This window comes from Opisthocomus hoazin, chromosome 10, assembly GCF_030867145.1.
Source record: "Opisthocomus hoazin isolate bOpiHoa1 chromosome 10, bOpiHoa1.hap1, whole genome shotgun sequence".
Taxonomy (NCBI): Eukaryota; Metazoa; Chordata; class Aves; order Opisthocomiformes; family Opisthocomidae; genus Opisthocomus; species Opisthocomus hoazin.
This window is the reverse complement of record NC_134423.1, coordinates 18,387,193-18,406,581: the sequence shown is the minus strand read 5'-3', so window position 1 is coordinate 18,406,581 and position 19,389 is coordinate 18,387,193. Positions and strand designations below refer to the sequence as shown.

At 36.7% G+C, this 19,389-nt stretch overlaps 1 protein-coding gene across 1 annotated transcript in view; it reads right to left on the bottom strand.

Moving 5' to 3' along the window:
• The window catches only part of WDR72 (WD repeat domain 72), a 118,057-nt gene that overhangs the window by 85,825 nt on the left and 12,843 nt on the right, over nucleotides 1-19,389 (bottom strand). Inside the window, exons 7-12 of the mRNA XM_009940224.2 lie at nucleotides 18,660-18,805; nucleotides 18,198-18,294; nucleotides 15,106-15,247; nucleotides 14,385-14,630; nucleotides 13,624-13,844; nucleotides 12,039-12,234 (exon numbers count right to left, since the gene is read on the bottom strand). Coding sequence (XP_009938526.2) covers nucleotides 12,039-12,234; nucleotides 13,624-13,844; nucleotides 14,385-14,630; nucleotides 15,106-15,247; nucleotides 18,198-18,294; nucleotides 18,660-18,805 — 1,048 coding nt within the window. The remainder of the gene's footprint in view (nucleotides 1-12,038; nucleotides 12,235-13,623; nucleotides 13,845-14,384; nucleotides 14,631-15,105; nucleotides 15,248-18,197; nucleotides 18,295-18,659; nucleotides 18,806-19,389) is intronic.

The window sequence follows — 19,389 nt, the reverse complement described above, 5'->3', positions numbered from 1 at the left end:
ATCAGCAAAATATTTGTTAAGTTTTAACTTAAGGCTGACAAAACAAAAAACTGCCAAACACTAAACTTCCACAAAGCATATATATTCACGCTTATGACTTATCTTGAATCATTCACTTTGTCAAAATACACTAACCAATGTTTCCTCATCCTTTATGTCTTTTAGAATGGTACTTAAGTGACAGCATAAGATGTGCAGAGAAACGGCAATACTCCACCTTCTTGCATGTTATAAATTGCATCATATGTTACCATTAATACACCTTGAATTTCTTCACAGAGTTGCTTTCTTAGAGAAACACTGTCTAAACCAGAAATTGTTAAATGTCACATGAAGTGTTAATTGTTTAATGTTACAGTATTCTTGGCCCAAGAAGTCATCTTGTCTCAGTTCAGTAGTGCACAGCTGGGTTAACTCACTCCCTGCAGGTTCTCCCTTTCTCTTAGGATGCCTCTTGAGCATGAAGGTGGAGGGGGGAGAGAAATCAAGATCTCAGCCCGTGGTGTCTGTCCTAACTATTAATGTTGAAGGTCAGACCATGACCTAAGAACAGAAGAGCTAAATCACTAGAGCCTTTTTCCAAATATGAAAAGCTCCCTTCAGGGGTGATACAAGCATTTCACAGTCTTCAATTAACTCCTCCTAGTAATGCAACAGGGTACCTAATACTTGAGCCATAGTTTTATGAGGGATATTCTTTATAGTTTCAAAAGGGATAATGAAATTAGGTGTAATATAATTGTTTATCAGTTAGGCATATCAAACAAGACCTAGTTGTCCTAATATCAGAAACAGTATGCACAAAAGTGTTTTTTGTATAACTAAGCAGACTTTAGGGCCCATATTCTGGGTGCATTCACAGATGTACTTGACTTAAAAATAAATCTGTTAATTCAACAAACTGCTTACCAATACTATATTGTGCAACTCTAAAATGAAGGAAAGCAAAGATACTGTGTACTGAGTATACATAGAATTTGTGAGTGTGTGTAAAAGACTGATTGAATGACAGAACATTTTTAAAAGCACGGGGTTAGACTGAAATAAGAGAAATTTTACTAAAACTTCAGTGATAAAAGATAAAAAGATAAACTACGAAATGTTGAAAGGATAAAAGGGTGACAAGAGTGTAATTATTGTTGCTTCCACAATTATCTAGGCATAAATGTATAGTAATGATTGAGTTCACTTTGACACAGTTTAAAGAGTTTCATTAGAACTGTACAACTTATTTCCTCAGTCACCTGATGAAACCTAAATATTAGTTTTCTAAACAAACTAAGCACTAACTAAAAGCTGTCAGAGATCCTAAACAATAGTCTATTTAAAAAACAAAAAGAACAAAACCCCACACATTCTGCCACATATGTGATACTTGCATAGATTCGACCAGAGGTTTAGAATACTTATTATTGTTAGCACCAATTATAAAAATACTGGAGTATATATAACTACATACATATTATCTTTAAACAGTGTTTGAAAACGTTCCAGCATGTCTGACCATCAGTACGATCAAAGGTTTGATCTATGATACCACTACATGTGGAGTAATTTTATTTTCTCTGCAGCAAGAATGCTTCTGAAATAGAAGAGGTTTTATAGAACAGTTTAAATTACATAACGTGGCATTAACATTGCAAGAAATATTTTCAGAGTATTTCTGAACTCGTCTATTTTTTATAAAATTTTTTTTGTGATAGAAGTGATCATACAGATGGATTTGACTGTTAGACATTACACATTTCATGGCGGCTGCCCATTTCATTAAAAGCCTGTTTTAATTTACTGATATCTGTGTAGTTTTTCAATACTTCAACTAAGGTTTTTTTATGCTTGACAGCTACCCTAAGGTGGTGGGATTCTTTTTTGTTTCTCAGCAAAAGTGTTTCAAACCATTTATCATTCACGTTAAAGCCACAAAACACACTGGTGTTTCATAAAATCTTCATGCCTTAAAGCATGGACTCAAAGCTGTACATTACATTTCTATGAAACACACTGTCAATGTTGATGTCTTTTTCCCACCACAATGACAATTATACTTGAAGCACCATTATCTTTTCTGTTTGCTCAAACAAGAGAGGTCTATACAGAATCCATCCCACATGATGACATAGACTCAAACTTACTACAGTGAATGGAAGTAATAGTCTTGCACTTACCTCTATTAAAAAAAAACCCTAGCTATACATACATACAAAATTACGTATAAGTATCAACATAATAATGCTAAGTTTGCAGACAGGTAGCAATAGCAAAGAAAATCCCTGAATTGAGGTAGCAGGCACTTTTATGCAAGTCTCCGATGCATTGTATACAATTACAACATGTTTTTTAAAATTAGGTAACGCCTAGAATGTTCTACAGATAATTCTATAGAAAGCGCTGTCATTTTTGTGATTCCTGCTCTGCTTAGATGCAGAAGTTAGAAGTCCAAACAATCATAATGCTTCTGCACTTGACAGGAAAATGGCAGAAATATTGTTACTAAGCCCTCAGATATTGTGTTAACCAACATGGCAAAAGACAAGAAAAGGTATTATATTCAGAAAAGGATTAAAACAGGGCACAAATAGGGAAAGCAATACACATTAAACAATGTGGATAAAACAAAACGTTGTATAGATATTTATTTAGTAATTGTCCTCAAGAGTTCAGAGGTACATGAAAAGAAAATCAAATGCAGAATTGCACATATTAAATTTGTGCAATCACATTTGCACATATGGTCTTAACCTTAGCATCTGAACTTTTTAAAGCTTAACTTCATAAACTTCTTTTCCTTCAAACGCATCTCTTACATATAGAGTTATATAGCTGTACATTAATAAACTATGTTTTTCTCTTTATTTTGTATTCTATTGCAATTCAATTTTATGTAGAAAACTTCAGTTATGTCTTTATTTTTAATTAAATTGCCCTGTATGTAATTAAATGGTGCAGAGTATTAACAAGTAAAAGATCAGGATCCATAAACAATTCAGAGGTGAGGACTGTCATCAAGAAAAGAAAAGACAAGCAGGTAATTAAATGCTTGTTATAACATTTATAATCAAATATCATCATATGAATTGTATTTTCCAGCAGTGCACATTTCAAGCAGATACAGTAAAAATCACCACTGCCTTTAACAAAAACACAGATTATGTACTAAAAATCACTCTGTTCACCACAGCTCTTGTACAGATAGCAAGCACGAAGTACAAAAAAACTGTATTGAATTTGAAACTGATATATGAATAATTGATCTAATGTATTTTGTAAAAATGTGTTAGACATTTTCAATCAGAAAAATTAATGGAGTTTCTTGTTCCTAAAGGACTGGCTCATCCTTCAGATTATTTGGTGCTTTTGGAAAAATAAGAAATCAGTTTTTGTGCATAAAAAAATAACTGGATTTGCGTATGTAAAAAACAAGATTCCCCTGGATCAAGCCTTAGAATGACACACAGTTTTTTAAATTTTGGTTTTAGAGCTCACAAACCATTTTTTAAAAAGAAAAAAACAGCTTCTGGACAAAATAGTGAAAAACTGTAATAGCACCACTACAATAACAGGTGAAAGCACCCTTACTGGTCCTCTCAAAAAGATCAGAGGAAGAGGTTTTCAGCATTTTGGACAGATTTCCCTTGTCACATAGGGTACTGTTTATGCTGATACTATGGATGCAAGCGAGTTGTATCTGTACTCAAATTTATTCTAATATGGCATACTAGCAGTAACAGTAGTGACAGTGTCATAGACAACAATACAATAAGACAATCTCATGTGTATTCAGATAAGAAGCCTGTAAGATGACTAAGCCACCACACCTCCTCAAACTTAAGTGCAATAATGCCCCAACACATCTCAATTCTTTTGTCTTAATATCTTACATACTCGCTATTCAAACTATTTCATCTGCCATTTCAATGACTTAACTGGACACAAACTTCCATAAATATGGTTAAGTACACAAATCGAAACTTATTTATCGGCGATTTTGACCTTTTCTAGTAAGGAATGTAAGCATACGCTTAATTTTGACTATACACAAGATCTGACCTCACCAGAAATACTCTTTAGGCATACATTTCAAATTTTTTCTGTGTTGGGACTAGCATCACACAAGAAAGTTCTCAAAGTTTGCATTCCCTTGGTGAGTACAAAAAATACAATGTAGCCAGCATAAAGTTAACTGCATGTTATGATAACTGAAAAAAGTTTTATTACATGCTGTTATTCTATTTTTAAACTCACAGTAAGCATGTCGTAAAACAATAAAACAGAAGAAGACTTGCAAGGCAGAAGAAAATAATAGAATATTAGTAGACAATTCATTCTGCAAGCATGATGAACTTCAAGGAATAAATTCATATTGAACTAGTACTAACTGAAAGACTAAATCTACCTCTGATAAATGAGGATTGCTCTTTAAAATCTACCCATTCTCTCCTCACTCTCAATACATATTAGATGGAAACGTGACTAGGTAGACGTGCTGCCATATGCTGTATACAACAAGAAAAAACACACTGATCCTTTTATTACTACATCTTATTGTACTGATATTTACCTTTTTAAAAAAAGTAAACATACCAACTCCTTAGGAAAATGTAAAAGCAATATAGATAACAGCTAATTTCCTTACTGAAGTGGATTTCAAGTGGTGGCTATTGGAAAAAATATTCTGTACTTTAATTAGAATAAAATTTGTTATTGATTTTTATATTTGTCTTCTAGCACACATAAGTTTGGAACATATCCTGTACACATGCTATATTAATATTCCAAATGTATTATTAGATCAATATTTATTTTCATGGAAAGATATTCCACTGTAATGGAAAATTACCATATCCATACATTAAAATTTAGGCAAAATACATTAAACTGCACAGATATTAGTTGATGGCTTCTGTACTGTTTTCTGTATTACTACCCACATGCATGCACAGTAACAACATTTAAACTTAGACTAGACTAATTTTACTCTGTTCTGTAAACCAAAGGACTAAAAGGATGGGATTAAATTTATCTTATTCTAGACCTGTAATAGCAGCAGGCAATCAGCTTTGCTTCCCCTCTTTCCCCATCCCTTCTTTAGACTCTTCTTGCAGTCAACAGGAAAAGATACAGACCTTTATTTATTCCTACTTCCTCCTGCTCATTACAAAAACAAGATGAAGCACTAGCTCACAGCTACAGGTCTTAAGTATAGACCAGACAGAAGTCTCCAGTTAGATAAGGTAACGTCCGCTTGAAGACAACTATACTTATGATATTTAACACATCTCATCACAAAATATGCTTTTTTTATTTGGAATAAAGGCAGCCCATTGTACTCAGGCAACTTCCCATTGACCATGCAAAATAAGGTACCTTTGGCAATCTCACAAAGAAAGAGTACATGTACATGAAGTAGTACTGCCTTAGATTTTAATCTGTGTGACACTTTCTCCCGCTCCATAAAGTGTAAAAAACCCTTTTAAGAAAGCCTGCTAAAAGACAATTCAAATGCTGGAAAAACCTCAGAATGCTTTTTGAAAGTGTCAGTCTCGGTCATAGGAAAGCAGATGATGGACTGTTATGCATAATCATAGAATCACAAAATGGTTTGGGTTGGAAGGGACCTTAAAGATCATCTAGTTCCAACCCCCCAGCCACCGGCAGGGGCCCCTTCCACTAGACCAGGCTGCTCAAAGCCCCATCCAACCTGGCCTTGAACACTTCCACGGCGAGTACAGCCACAGCTCCACTGGGCAACCTGTGCCAGGGCCTCACCACCCTCACAGTAAAGAATCTCTTCCTTCTATCAAACATAAATCTACCTACCCTCTTTGAGTTTAAAGCCATTACCCCTTGTCCTAGTACTACATGCCCTTATAAAAAGTCCCTCTACAGCTTTCTTGTAGGCCCCTTCAGGTACTGGAAGGCTGCTCTAAGGTCTCCCAGGAGCCTTCTCTTCTCCAGATGGAACAACCCCAATTCTTTCAGCCTTTCTTCACAGGAGAGGTGCTCCAGCCCTCAGATCATCTGTGTGGCCCTCCTCTGGACTTGCTCCAACAGGTCCACATCCTTCTTATGTTGGAAGCCCCAGAACTGGATGCAGGACTCCAAGCAGCATCTCACCAGAGCAGAGCAGAAGGGCAGAATCCCCTCCCTCAACCTGTTGGCCACGATTCTTTTGATGCAGTCCAAGATACGGCTGGCCTTCTGGGCTGCGAGTGCACATTGAGCATAATGAAGTCTTTCATATGCTTAAGGGGTCATCCCCTTAATTACCTGGTGGAAGGACAGTTTTGGAGCTAAACTGGTATAACTGAAAGACAGTCATAGGTACTAGACACCCCTAAACTCATCTGTCAAATTCAACAGAATTATTGCTGACTCTACAACAGTGTAAATATTGAAATATTCATGGAAATTCCTTAATCCACAGCCTGAAACCATAAATAGACTGGCTGTTTTCCCAGTTATCCATTAACTCTAGTACAATAACTTTGTTCAGATTTCTTTTAAACTGCAGTGATATAGGAGTCTGACACAAAATCAGGTCCTTCACTGACTTTTACTTAAATAGGCAAAGCCTCAGTCATGAAGCTAACTGTATAGCTGGAAGAAAAATAAAGAAAAGCACTTTTTGGCTATAGAAACAACAAAAACTTTATCTTATACCCATTGCCATCATGGAATCCAAGCACAAGGCTACCATTTAGACTTTATCCTATTTAACTGAGTCAGGGAACACGGTCACTGGTAACCATATAGGCAAGTGGTACTATGAATGGCTACCTGTTCATTTGCCAACCGATGAAAGTCATAATGAAAGGCTGCTGTGATTATACAGAGGTTTGTCTGATGCTGTATACATCTTTTCCATACACCTGAACTATGCGTTGTCTGCCTGAGTGGCACTGAAGTATCTACATAGCTCTTGATCTAGGTCAGGCCAATTTCAACGATCAATGCCATGACCTCTCGTGTTCTCCTGCAATACAGACATAATTCACATTAAACCAACTACAGTATATCCTAATAGGCTTTCCCAGGTATTCACCCTAGATGGCATCTTTTAGTTATTAATGCATAATAGGAATGAAAAAAATTATTTTATTAACTGCTAACATAGCAAATAACTGCATCCCTTCTTGCATTCCAGCTATTCCTTAAGAGGTGGTGATCACAGCTTTCATTCTTCCTTGATATTAGAAACAAAATATACAGAAACAGCAACTAAAAAGCACACTTTTAACCATCTGCACCCTTTATGAATACATAATATACATGAGCAGCAGCATCAATTTTACGTCCTCTTTAATTCTGAAATAAGCAGCATTTTTATGGCTAAAGGAGAGATAGTTAAAAGTGGACTCTGATTTTTGTCTCTACAGTACAATTACAGTCCTATCTATTACATCTCACTGATTTACAAAGAATTCACTATACTTTAGTGTGAAGTTATCTAGCTGTACAAACTGAAGCTGCATCTGAGATGTAATTCTATTTCCGGACCCTTAACTTCTTTGGGCTGCCTTGGGCATTGTACGGTGATAGAAACTATTAGCTCTTATATTGTTGAGTGCAGCAATTTGAATTTTGGCCTAGCATCTCTATAGAATTAATGAGACAAAGTAATTTTCCATGTTAAGCTCACACAGCAGCAGCACTGAATTCACTTCGTAATATTTACTGTCCAGGAACCTAGGAAAGAAATGATTGTTTGTTCACCTTATTTGTTGGTTTGGGAGGGCGGGGCAGTGTTAAGCTAAGGAAGAATCTCATCGCACCACATTGTGAGGATAAAAATATCCCCATTGTCAGGAGTTAATTGAAAGGCATACACTGCCTATGTACCATTTGCAATCCTGCAAGATACCTTTCTGAGCAGTGCAGACCTGGCCTTCACTAACACCACACATGGAACTGCCTTCCCAGGCCTACACAGATGACTTGAATCAACAGCCAGGAGTTTCAATTTAAAAGTGACAGTGAATTATTTAGCAATTATTTCTTCAGCCTCAGAAGCTATTTTGGCTTAAAGTTTGGGGCTTGGTTGGAGGGGTTTTTTTTAGTTTGGGTTTTGGTCTTCTTGTTTAAGATGGGAATTAAGTGTTGCACCGAGATACTATGGGGTCCAAGCCCCCTTAGAATCCAATGTCTTCTCAAGAGGCACATAAAGACTTGTCAGCTTGTGAGTTTTATCCTTAATTCACATCATATAAGCACATGGGGAGCTGCTGCATTGTATCCTACAAATATAACAGCAGAACAGATTATGATGAATCCATAACAAATGCATCATGAAAGTATGCATGAAAAATAATCATTGCATGTTCAATATCAGTGAGCATCCATAGAGCTCTAACATCTCGTCTATTTCCTATTTCAAGCAAAGTGATTAAGTTCCGATAGGAAGTAACTGATGTAAATCAGTTAAAAATTATAGCTATGACAACAGATTTGTAAGAAAACAAAGTATTTTGTGGTCCTTTATTACATTTATTTGATCAATTTCATTGCAGAGTTTCAAATGCACACTAATTCTTTGAATAAAAGATGACTTCACTAGAAATGCTAACAAACATTTAGGTATAATGACCTCCAAGGATGTCTCACTCTTGACTTGATATGTACTTAGGAAACAGCCTACCTACAGTTGCATGTTTCAGAAATGTCCTTTTTAGCTGTGAAATAAAAGAAGACATTCTGTATCAAGGTTTCCCCCACCTAAATTTCTCAACTGTTTTCAACAGTAGTTTTATGAGAGCAATAAAGCTGTAGATAGAACAGTTGAAGATTGGTAGCATATTTACAAATTTCTCCATAAAAACATGTGTATTTATTAATGATTGCTGAACATTTAGATGCCTGGTCTGATTTCCCCTAGTTACAGCAGGGATCTGGTACAATATCTTTCCATTCTACCTTTAATACTTTACCACTAGGTAAAGGTGACTTTCTGGCAATTGCTACAAAACAAGCAGTTAGGCATTAATAAGAATCAAATTAATTTCTCTTTTTTGCTGTTTTATTTACTTTACGGTAACATATGGGGCAGATATAACTTACAGCTTTTACTGTTCATGAAATACAACTTGAACAGACAAAGTTCATGCTGCCATTAGAGGGGGGAAATAATCATGAGATATAAAGTAATACCTTTAAGAACAGAAAAGAACACGTTGGAATGGAAAACTCCTTTTCACAAGGAGGGGAAAAGAGGAGAGGGAAGTAACAGTTTGCAATATTGCAGATGCACTGACAGAGACTAGTAAAATGAAGGGATTAGAGGAATAACGAGACAGGAAGAAGGATCCACCAGGTGACTCGCCTAGTGGATGAGGGAAAGGCTGTTGATGTGGCTGTGGATGGTGTCTACCTGGACTTTAGTAAGGCCTTTGACACTGTTCCCCACAGCATCCTCCCAGAGAAACGAGCTGCCCATCGTCTGGATGGGTGTACTCTTCACTCGATAAAGAACTGGCTGAATGGCCAAGCCCAGAGAGTGGTGGTGAATGGAGTTAAATCTGGCTGGTGGCTGGTCACAAGTGGTGTTCCCCAGGGCTCAGTTTTGGGTCTGGACTTGTTTAACTTCATCAAAGATCTGGATGAGGGGATCGATGCTCCCTCATAAGTCTGCAGATGACACCAAGCTGGGCAGGAGTGTCGATCTGCTTGAGGGCAGGAAGGCTCTGCAGAGGGATCTGGACAGACTGGATCAATGGGCCAAGGCCAACTGTATGAGGTTCAAAAAGGCCACGTGCCAGGTCCTGCACTTCAGCCACAACAACCCCATACAACGCTGCAGGCTTGGGGAAGAGGGGTTGGAGAGCTGCCCAGTGGAAAAGGACATGGGGGTGCTGGTCGACAGCTGGCTGAACATGAGCCAACAGTGTGCCCAGGTGGCCAAGTAGGCCAATGGCATCCTGGCTTCTATCAGGAATAATGTGGCCAGCAGGAGTAGAGAGGTGATCGTGCCCCTGTACTCGGCCCTGGTGAGGCCGCACCTCAAGTACTGTGTTCAGGTTTGGGCCTCTCACTACAAGAAGGACATTGAGTTGCTGGAGTGTGTCCAGAGAAGGGCAACAAGGCTGGTGAAGGGTCTAGAGAACAAGTCTTATGAGGAGCAGCTGAGGGAGCTGGGGCTGTTTAGTCTGGAGAAGAGGAGGCTGAGGGGGAACCTTATTGCTCTCTACAACTACCTGAAAGGAGGTTGTAGTGAGTTGGGTGTTCGTCTCTTCTCCCAGCTAACTAGTGATAGGACAAGAGGAGACGGCCTCAAGCTGCATCAGGGGAGGTTTACATCACATATTAGGAAAAATTTCTTTACTGAGAGAGTGGTCAGGCATTGGAATAGGCTGCCCAGGGAGGTGGTTGAGTCACCATCCCTGCAGGCGTTCAAAAAAAATGTGTAGATGTGGTACTTCAGGATATGGTTTAGCAGGCTTGGAGGTGTTGGGATGACAGTTGGGCTTGATGATCTTAGAGGGCTTTTCCAACCTTAATGATTCTATGATCCCAAGACAGTGCTGTTCCATAAACCTCCCAGAAAGCAGATTGAGCAGAAGGGTAGAACCCATGTTCCCTCCCGACTGGAGAAAATGCACTAAAAACTGTAATATCACGCATCTACATAAATAGCAGAACACACATAAGAAGAATCTTGGATATTTACCTGAAAACAGAATTTAAAGTTACACAGGAAACAACAACAAATAAAAGCAGGATATCTAGCTTAGACTACCCTAACTCAGACTCTAGTATTTACTTTTTAAATTGTTTTTCCCAGCAGTGCAACTAAAGCTAAACTTCTAAGTAAAACCATCAAATAGTCACTCAGCAACAAGACAGCAAAGAAAAGTAATTATGACACTATATACAATCTAACAGCCTCTTAGGGTCACACCTTCTTATTTTTATTATTATTTTTTTGAACAAAAACATTTAAAAGAATTTTTAAATCTCAAAATACAATGCAAAAATATGAGAACTGCATAAGAGAACTTAGTATTTTTGAGTAGCTGTAAAAAAAGAAAGTGTAAAACCAGGGGGTTTAACTGACTATAATTGTTAGTTCAATTTCCTTCTAAATCTTTTTATTTAAAGAAGCAACCCAGTACATCCGGGGAAACAATAAGTACCAGAAGGCATTTCCTATGCCAGTAGCTTACTGACAGTAAATAGCTTACTAACACAACAGGCTTGTAATTTATGCTGTATTTATTTCGCCAAGTCCTTCATTAAATGCAAATTTGTTGTACTTTAAAACAAGGGACTTTTTTATCCAAAGGAGACAGCCTAGACAGTGTGTTGTAATAACCTGAAAACTGCGATCGCAGCGTTACATTGGTAAAACTCTGTTTTCATACAGTATTAATATGCTGTGCATTTCAGTGGTTGTAGACTCATTATGCACTTCCCCCCTCCCAGGACACATAGCTCTGAATCGCATGCAAACAGTGTATCGTAACACCTAGTACCATTACAGCCTCTAATAGTTCTGTCTGTCAAAGTTTAAACAGCTATGTTTATTACGCTTGTGAATCAGCCTCACGCTCTCAAATCACCTGGGAATCTACAGTTTAACCTGAAACACTCCAGCTTTCCTGACTACACAGTTGTAAGTTTTGCAATAATCTTCCACTATTAATTGATTACCAACTAACTGAAAAAGGTTTCTCAGATTATGGTTTTGCTAATGAAAGAACTTTGTGCTCTAACTGAAATTGTCAGTCCTAAAAATCCCAATTCTTTTTAATAACTGAAGAGAATAACTTACATTTATAGCTTCCAGAAATATTCTACTCAATTCAATACAATATCAGCTAATCATCTGATTGTCAGGATCTGACTTTAGCTACTGTATTTTATTAGTGACATATCTTGAACCATATGAGAATTTTATTTCTTACTTGTTTATACAAAACATTTAAACTCTCTAATATATTCAATGTGTTATTATTTCTGCTTTGGTCTTCTATAAATCAGGTTTGTATAACACCACATAAAAAAACCACCTAAGTAAAGTGAACAAATAACCCCTTTGTTATTACCTGTTTCAATTTCCCAAATATAAACTGAATCATCTTCACATCCAACAATTAGCAGATTTTCAACAGGGTCAAATTTTATCTTCTTCACGGGAAACAGATGCTTTCTGGCATGTAAGAGACATACTCTCTTCTGAAGGTGTAGAATTGCTACTGAGTGATCACTGCACACACAGCACACTATGCTGTGATCTTTTAACTGCAAGAAGATAGAACTTCAGTTTCAAAACTGTAACCACAGTCATAACCACATCATTTTACCAAGCCTGGTAAAAGTTGTTCAGTGATTTTGTTTCCAGAACATACTGATTTTAGAAAGTGACGTTTTATTTCGCCCTACATCTCCAACTTGTTTTTAACAGGCTAGCTGTACAACGGATCTTCTGACAGGAAAAGAAACAGATCTCCTCTGATTTTTCAATTTAAAAACAAAATAATAATTTAAGTACCATTTATTCACGATACTTTGCCTATCAAAGCAGTGACTATATAACCAAATACACAGCAGCACTTGTCCTAAAAGAGAAAGGAGTAAAAAAGCTACCTTAAACTAAACTGCTGTTCATGTGTTACAAAATCACGCCAGGTCTTCTGACACAAAAGCCAAGGGCAGTGTATTTCTAACAAAAAATTGGGTATGTTACAATTTCATTCTACACTGTATGGATCTGATTCTGCAAAGCCTTCCCTTCCTGCAAGTGATTTTGGTGACACACTAAAGAATTCACTCTATGGAAAAACCCAGCCCTGTAAAAAGAACTGAAACACCATCCAAGCATGCATTAAATCCCATCTAGTTTCCATAAAAAAAGGGCTAAAGAAAGTCTCATAAGCATTAGGACCTTATGGCATTGCAACACATCTTCTGGACTACTTAATGTTGGCATCTAAGCAAACTCTGAGTCAGCCATAAGTTTCAAATGCGTCTTCCCAGGCTAGGAGGAAAAAGATTGTATTCCATGGGGCTGGGATTTAATGGGGACAGAATTTCTTCAACAAAATTTCACAGAGCATTCAGTACAGTTTATCTTGTTCTAAATTTTTACTTCAAAATTCGCTGAAAGAAAAATATACAAACTTCTTCTAAATCTCATAAAACACAAAAGCATATGTGCAAAGGACCACAAGGATGTGTCAGGATTCAAAATCAAGCATACACATTTAGATTAAAGTACTATTGGTCCAAATCTTTTCTTACTATGTTTGAATCCCTAGCCTTACTGATTACATTTTTTAAGTTTAGAAATTAGGAGATAACCCAATCAACATACAGATTGACAAATCACATTAAAAATGGTGGACAGACTATTCAGAGCTTCAATTTAATATGTAACTGGTTTAGGATCATTTTTCTAAATCACTGAAGTTACAAGCTAAAAAGAAATGAACACCCTGAAATTAAAAGCAACTTTCAAACAAGATAATTATCCTTAATTTACATTAATTTAAAGTGCTGCAGGACAAAAGTATTGCCAGATAGCTTTTTTCTCTCATACGTGTGTGTGTATATATATCCACACACACACACATATATGGAGATACTTTTTTCTTTTTTTTTTGACCTATCATTTACTATGCTTTTACTTACTCTGTAGCTTTCTGGAGATCGCAAAAGCTCTGTCACTGGACCAGACTGCAGACTAAATTGGTGTAATATGTCTCCGGTAAATATATCCCAGCAGTTCACAATAGAATCCTGCCCTCCTGATAAGAGCCAGCTTGGATCAAATCTTACTGATTTATCATGTGGATAAAGTAAACAAGTGACTCGGCTACTATGACCATTCAGAACCTTATAAGGTAGATTATCTGAAACAAGATGGTACATAAATTATTTCTGTTCTTTAAGAACAGAGGTTCCATATTTTACAGTATGTTTGCTAAAAGTCGTGAGACTTAAAAGACTAAATACAGCAATCCTTCACATGGGATCAAAGAATTTTGGACATGTTCCTAGAAAGCAGGACAAAGGTCTTCACTCTGAGCTTCATCTACTGAGATATCTCTTTTATTCCTTCAGCAGAATGATCTTTTAGAGGGAAAATTACAAAGATGACTACTGCTCATATCATGACACCCCACGTATCTCACTTCCAGGTGACTCCATCCCCACAGCCATTCCAGAATTCCTAACAGTGCAGAGCACCTTGGTAGTACTAAGATGTGATCTGACAGATCAGCTAAAGAGAGAAAGAAAGAAGATCATAATCTTCATTTTCCTCATTCTATGCCTGACCAGCATCCCCATTTTTCAGAGAATTTTTACAAGGATCACTGGAGGGGATGTCAGAAGTACACAGTCATATGTGCTTGACCGAGATGAATTTAGACAAAATTGTTAAAACTTACCTTTCAGCAAAGATATGTTTTCTAAAAGTCTTGCTCTTGCAGTTTTTAAACCTAGGGTTATAAAAATTTTCCCATTTTCGCATCCACACACAAGCTTATCGAGACTGGGTATGTATACAGAGGAACTGACAACTGCACTTTTGATTCCATCCTTAGACACACAAAGATGATCAATAATGCTCTCTGACATGGAATGGTGTTTATCAAAACTATCCTGAAGAGTCCACGTTGCTGTAATTGGGATCTCTAGGGAGTGGGGGAAAAGAATCAGGAATTTTAATTTTTTTTTTATTTAAAGCAAAATACACATTTTCATCTCTTCATCACTTCCCCTAACCTATCCTTTCTGCAGCCTAGCAATGAAAATTTGGCAGCTGCTATTTCAACGCTAGATCACATCTCACCAAATCCTTTTTTTATACCCTATGAACAACCACAAGCAGGACTAACTACATAAATTTTTATGACATTTGGTAAAGAAGCATTTATAGATAGATGGTAAGGAAACAGGAACATTTATTTGTTCATTTCCATGAAGAATTTCTAGACAGTCATCTTTGTTAGTGTCCTGTTCCTTCTAACTACAGGCAATCATCATACAATGAGTGAATGAGCATCACTTTCTAGTGTGAAAGTATTTTCATAGGAATTTAAGTTTTCATTAAAATTGACTAAAAGACATAATTAAAAAGACAGTATCAAGAGCACAGAATTGTCAAACCTTTTGGTGAACCATCAAATGTTGACACAGGGACATCAGGAACATGCCACAGAGTGATCCTTCCTGAAGCCTCACCAGAAAAAAGAACCTTATAGAAAGGCTCCTTTCTTTCATTCATGAAGCCCATGACAAATGGAAAACTCTGCCAAAAATAGCAGTAAATCAACACTCCAATACGAAAAAGCTGATAAAATAATGTAATAATTAATTGCAAATCCAAAGGTATTTTACATCAAAAGCTGAAGAAATATAAAACAAATAATGGTTGAAGCCTCACTTGTCACTAAGTTCTGCTTAGATCAGGTCTACTCTGGCTGGTGCAAGCCCTGCAAAGATCACCTCCACTTTGCCAGTATCCTTGGCTAAGCCTACATCCCAAATGGAAAAGTGGAATGGCAGGGCTCCCTAGGTTTGCTGTCTCTAGATGGAGAATCTATCAATAGCATCACCAGCATACAAAAAAAAAAAGTTGGCAGCATAAGCACCAGTATCAGGCTGAAAAAAAACCCACAGTGAAAAACATTGACAACCTTCACATCAAAACAAATCAGGTAAAGCTTCAATCATGATAGCTTAAATTATTATAAATAGTGAACAATAAGAATTATGCTTTTATATAGGTAGCTAATAGTCTATAACACCATCATTCAGTCATCTGGAAACAGTTAGATACTACAAAGGTATACCATTAATAAACCACCTTACTGACATCTACCTAGTTTCATTCAGTCAGCATTAAAACTTACTGCAGTATATTTATCTTCGACAAACACTGCTTTAATTTTTTCATGAACACTAGAATTCTGTAGGCTTTCTTTGCCTGTAGGCATAACACCACAGATAGTGATGTGGTGATATGGAAATAATACCCAAATTATGTGATAATCTACTGGTGACTTACCAAGAACACCCTGTTTAGTTTGTTACATAAGCTTCATTCTCAAGTATCAAACTATTAAAAAACAGGTGAGGTGTCTAAGAGGAAGCTTTTAGTTGCTCAAAACCCTCAAGGAAGTCAAGAAAACCAGGAATCTCCAGGTATGTCTGCATTAGTATGTTTATGTTTACACCAGGCACATACTTTGGAAGTGAATGCTTAGGTTTGTGTTGTGGAGCTGTCTTGGAGCCCCAGATTGGGACCCTTTTTGCATGAAAGTAAACTGGGAGATGTGTGCAGGAGCACACAAAAAATCCCACTGCAGCAAACCCCAAAAGCACACCCTGTACTGTAGATAGTGTGGATGAAAGGTCATCAGCACAAACTCTTTTGTTCCACACATCACCTTTACTTAAAACAGTGTAGACACAGCTTGACTCTGTTTGCTCCTTCAAAACATTTTAATAACGTCCCCATATGTTAGATATAATTTATTTACAACATGGAAGTTTGGGAGTAAATTCCACAATAAGCAAGGTACTGTAATGTGGTTTAGTTTACAGGCTGAGAATGGAGATCAAAACAGATCATCACACAGCAGTTTTGCTGTCTCAAATCAGGTAGTAAGGTAAATATTAAAGCAGAAATACTAGAAAAGGACAGGGGACATTATCTAAAAAAACGCATACGTTTTGGGGGAAGCATGTCTGAGCTTCCTACCACCGCTGTAACCCTATTATTTGCTAAGCCATGTGTGTTTTGGCTATTTCTTGTCCCTCACAATATCTGACCTTTTGGCATCCTTCAGCAGTTATCCTATCTGATTTTAGATCACAGTGCTTGGGGGAAAAACTGAACAGCTTGTGCTACTGCCCTTCAGCTGAAAATTAAATGTCAGGCTTTGTAAGAGTATGCGACAAAAACGCTTTCTAAGAGCCTAGAGTTGTTAACAGAAAGAAAAAAAGAACACTAGAAAACCTCACGTACGTATATATTTGAGTGTGTTTCTAGTCAGGTACCAATAAAAATATGTCTCCTTTGCATACCTTCAGAAACCGTTTAAAGACCTGTTCATGCAAATAGACATAAAAGATTAATGCAACTGCAGGCAGGAATTAAATCCACATCTTCCAACAATTGCTATTTCATAAACAGTACCAGCAGTAAGACTTAGCAACAAAACCAGAATCAAAGCTACACATAAAAATCTGTTCTATTTGGTTTGGTTCAATTTTTGCCAAATAAGAATCCCTGCCAGTGTTTTTTAGGTTTTTCTTCCCTACTTCGTAATTCTAATAAATTTTCTACTTTTTGAATCAACTGTTTTTCCTTACCTATTTCTTTTTGAGTAGTGCTTTATGTGACCACAAAGGGAGTCGAGCTGCAGGTTTTCCAACATAGCTGAGTCCACTTGAGCTACTTAGTCTAAGCAGTAATTTCTAAATTTGAAAATGGTGTGACATGCTCTGCTAAACATTAATTCTCAATCAGTAGTATAAAGATCACTTACTTTTTCAGCTTCCTCTTTTCTGAGCTAAAGAGGCTTCTTCAAGCAGAGACCATGGATCTGAAGAGAATCACGTGTCTAATTTTATGCACTGTGGGTACTGTCAATCTGCTCACAGTGTAAGAAAGTTAGGCATGTGATTATGCCTCTGAAGGCTCAAGATAACAGTATTCTGGATAAAAACACCACAGATTCAAATCCCTTCAATTTAGGATGGATACCATGGGAAACAACCTGTTTATGTAGTTACACTAAAACATGCCTACATTTCTTAATACAATAAAACAACTAAGCAACTTTCTTCATTTTGCTTGTGGGTTGGCTTTTTTGTTGTTTGTTTTTTTGAATTTTTTTTCCCCTACAAACATGAAATTAAAAGCTTGTAAAGTTATTTTAGACCACCTTTAACTTGAAAAAGCTCTCTGCCAAAACTAGAAAAAAGTCTGTTCAACAACTAGTCTCCCTATAGCTGAAAACAATTTTTTCCCCTGTGAAAAAAAGCAAATATTTCCAGAATTTAAAACAAAAATATTCTATAAGCATTTCCAAGTTTTAAGTAAAAATTTTAAAGTGAAGGAATTACTCACTGTTTTCATAAAGCAAATAAATCTTTTGACAAATTCAACAATTTTTTAGGTATCATTCAGGTACTTGCAAACAGATAATGAACAAACTTTTGAAGCTTGCTGTAAACCTTTATGAATTTACCTTATTTTCCTTGCTATCAGTAAAGCAGAGTAAATGAGGATAAACAGTTTCTTTCAGCACCTTCCCATCAGCAGGATATATGCTTTTAGATAGCCCACTGCATGATTTGGAAAAAAAAAAAAAAAAATTAAGAGCTTTAGCAAGTTGCATTTTTCAGAAAGCAGAACAGTAACATCCAAGATTCACAAGTTCAATTAAAAGTTACTGAATAAGTAATTACAAGCAACTTCTTGAAATCACAGCCCCAGCTGCCCAAGTTCTACATGGTTAATCTTATTCCTGTGTCCCCTGCTGTGTCAAACAAAGACTGAGGGCTGTCAAACTCAGGGTAAATCTTTGAGTGTCAAAATGGTTTTGTTCTGGTTTTTGATCATTTGCAACATGCAGAGATTTTCCATAATAAACCTCCCAAAGTTCATCTTGTACCTGAACTATCTGTGTGAATTTCCCATCTGCGCCCACCTGTTCAGCAGCTGGTAGATGTAGTTGTGGCCATCTTCTGTCCAGATGATAAGTCTGTAAGCCGCTAGTACTTCTCCACCAGCAAAGCACTGACCACTTTTACAGAACTCGGTACAAAGCAAGGAGAAATCACAATAATCATAGACCTAAGCTCAGGAAGACAATGAAATATAAACAAACAGTATTGGCACATTCATTTTAATTCAAGGTGGTTTTGGGCAATGGATCAATAAGTAGAACATTAGCTTGACTCTTTGTAGTTTGACTACCTCTTTCAAAGCCAAAGCATTTTACATATTATCAAACCACTGCAAAATCAGGATCAAATAATGTATTTAGAAGATAAAGAAACTGTCAATAAAAAAATGAAGCATTAGAGCCTTCTGTTACATACGCGGATTTTGGATGGAATTTACTTCGTTTTGCCTTGCATTCATTATTAATAGTTACTAAACCATTAATTCTTTATGAAGAGGTAGGTAATGAATTTAGCACACAGATATGACATTGAAGACTGACAGAAGCTCTAAATGTTTCTGTCTGTGTTCTTTAACAGATGATCTGCTGTCATAATCATAGCACGTATAGCAGAATCTTTCTTTTCTTCTTTGGGGTGCTATAGAGATTTTTATTTTTCACAAATTAATTGAAAGCAAAGAACACATAATCCCCTTTGCTTGCAAGAATCCTTCTCTTCAATTTCTAGAGCTGGTAAAAAATTATATGACTT